The 2,500-nt window shown below is 57.4% G+C and overlaps 1 protein-coding gene across 1 annotated transcript; it reads left to right on the forward strand.

Moving 5' to 3' along the window:
- Positions 1-680: 680 nt before the first annotated feature.
- PTSG_12667 (uncharacterized protein) lies at positions 681-2,486 on the forward strand (the record flags this gene model as incomplete). Its single annotated transcript, XM_004991735.1, has 2 exons — positions 681-1,628; positions 1,668-2,486. 2 exons carry the CDS (start codon positions 681-683, stop codon positions 2,484-2,486), a joined length of 1,767 nt encoding a protein of 588 aa, XP_004991792.1.
- Positions 2,487-2,500: the final 14 nt, after the last annotated feature.

Raw genomic sequence — 2,500 nt, forward strand, 5'->3', positions numbered from 1 at the left:
CCACAACCACGACCACTACAACAACCACAACCACGACCACAACCACGACCACTACAACAACCACAACCACGACCACTACCACCATAACCACATCCACAACCACAATCACCACAACCACATCCACAACCACAACCACCACTTCGACGACAACGACAACCACAACCACAACCACAACCACAACCACAACCACGACAACTACAACAACCACCACCACCACCACCACTACCACCACCTCGACAGCCACCACCACAACCACAACCACGACAACTTCCACCACCACAACCACGACCACAACAACAAGCACCGCGTCAACAAGCTCTGGCTCTGGCTCAGGCACATTGTCTTTCAGCCCAACAACGACGACAACGACCACCACTACCACCACCACAACGACAACAACCACATTCACGACGACAACAACGACAACAACAACAACAACAACAACAAGTACGACGACAACGACAACAACAAGTACGACGACAACAACAAGTACGACGACGACGACAACAACGACAACAACAACAAGTACGACGACAACGACAACAACAAGTACGATAACAACGACGACAACAACAACGACGACAACAACAAGTACGACAACAACAACGACGACGACGACGACGACAACAACAACAACAACGACGATGACGATGACGACGACAACAACAACAACGACGACGATGACGATGACGACGACAACCACCACAACCACCACCCCCACCACAACCACAACCACTACCTCCACCACAACCTCCACCACAACATCAACAACATCTTCTGGGTCTGGGTCTGGCACCATTACCTTCACGCCCTTCACCACGACCACGACTACGACCACGACGGCCACAACAACCACCACTTCAACAACAAGCACGTCATCTGGGTCCGGGTCAGGCACGATTACGCTGACACCATTTACGACGACAACCACGACGACGACGACCACCACGACGACGTCACCTAGTTGTTTGGATGACGCGTTTGAGAACAACGACAGCCTGGAGACGGCGTCGTTGCTCTCTGGCCCCAACGGCACGCTAAGCGCCACCATCTGCTCACTTGACGCCGACTTTTACAGCATCTTCCTGTGTGCCAACGGCAACCTATCTGTGCACCTGTACTTTGACCATGGGCAGGGCGACCTTGATTTGCAACTGCGCAACCTGGACGACGAGTGGGTGGCGCTGTCGGAGTCGTCCAACGACAACGAGCACTTTATGTACATGGAGCCCAACGGCGTCCCTGCATTCCACTACATCCGCGTGTACGGGTTTGATGAGGCAGAGGCCAGCTACACGATGCAGTACCACCTCGAGTGCCCCGTTACAACCACAACGACGACAACAACAACAACGACCACGACAACCACAACCACGACGACAACGACCACCACCACGGACAGCATGGTTCGCTGCTCCCCGAGCATCCCTGCTCTGCCATTTGGTGCAACGGCAGATTGCAAGGGCGTTGATCACGGTGATACCTGTGTGGCGGAGTGTGCGAATGGACTTGTGGAGACGGGCAACCCCGCATACGAATGCCGCGATGGGGAGTGGGTTGGTGGCTGTCGCTTTACGTGCACGAGCTGGATGCCACATGAGGACAACATCTACTTGTATTCTCGCCGCGTCAACGCGGCCCGGCTCCCGTACAGCAAAGCTGCGCAGGTGTGCCAAACGCTCGGCGCCACGCTGGCGACCATTGATGACGAGGATGAGAACGCGTTCATCTTTGGCCTGAACCCACGCACGGAATCGCTGCGGTGGATTGGCCTCCGCCGTGACGATGTGGACAACAGCACCTTCACCTGGGTTGATGAGCAGGAGCGCAGCTTCGTCTCGTGGCAGGAGAACCAGCCCATGGATGCAGCAAGCAACCGGGATTGCGTGCAGATGGGTCACCCGACAGGCACCGTGGCTGGTGGCTGGTCTGTGAGCCGGTGCAGCATGAAGCGCCACTACGTGTGCAAGGCACCCGTGCCCGAGGTCGGTGACTGCGATGTTCCACCCGTCACCATCCCCGATGAGACCACGACGACAGCGACCACCACCACCACCACAACGGCTGCAACCACGACGCTCGAGCAAGGCACAACTGACTCCAACACCACCGCAAACCCGACAGCCACGACAACCACGACCACGACCACGACGACCACGACAACGCCGCCGCCGTTCTCGATCGTGCTGCGGGTTGAAGGTGCTGGTGAATGGGAGCAGCGGCATTCGTCGCCGTTTGACGGCCAGCGGTTCGCTGCCGTGTATGATTCGAGCAGGAGCACGCGGGTGGCGCAGCCGCTCAAGTCGCAGGTGGACTCATACCACACCTTCCTGCAGAGCTGCGCAGAGCTGGTGTACCAACAGGGCGGCGCTGCCATGTACGTGCGCGACGTACCTGACCGGTACCTCTGCTATTCGCTGACAGAGCCTGGCTTCTCCGTTAACACGGGCGAGACGTCCACCAGCTGGGTGTTCCTGCGCGACTGACCGCTCGAGGACGA

Source organism: Salpingoeca rosetta (assembly GCF_000188695.1).
Source record: "Salpingoeca rosetta unplaced genomic scaffold supercont1.19, whole genome shotgun sequence".
Classification (NCBI taxonomy): domain Eukaryota; class Choanoflagellata; order Craspedida; family Salpingoecidae; genus Salpingoeca; species Salpingoeca rosetta.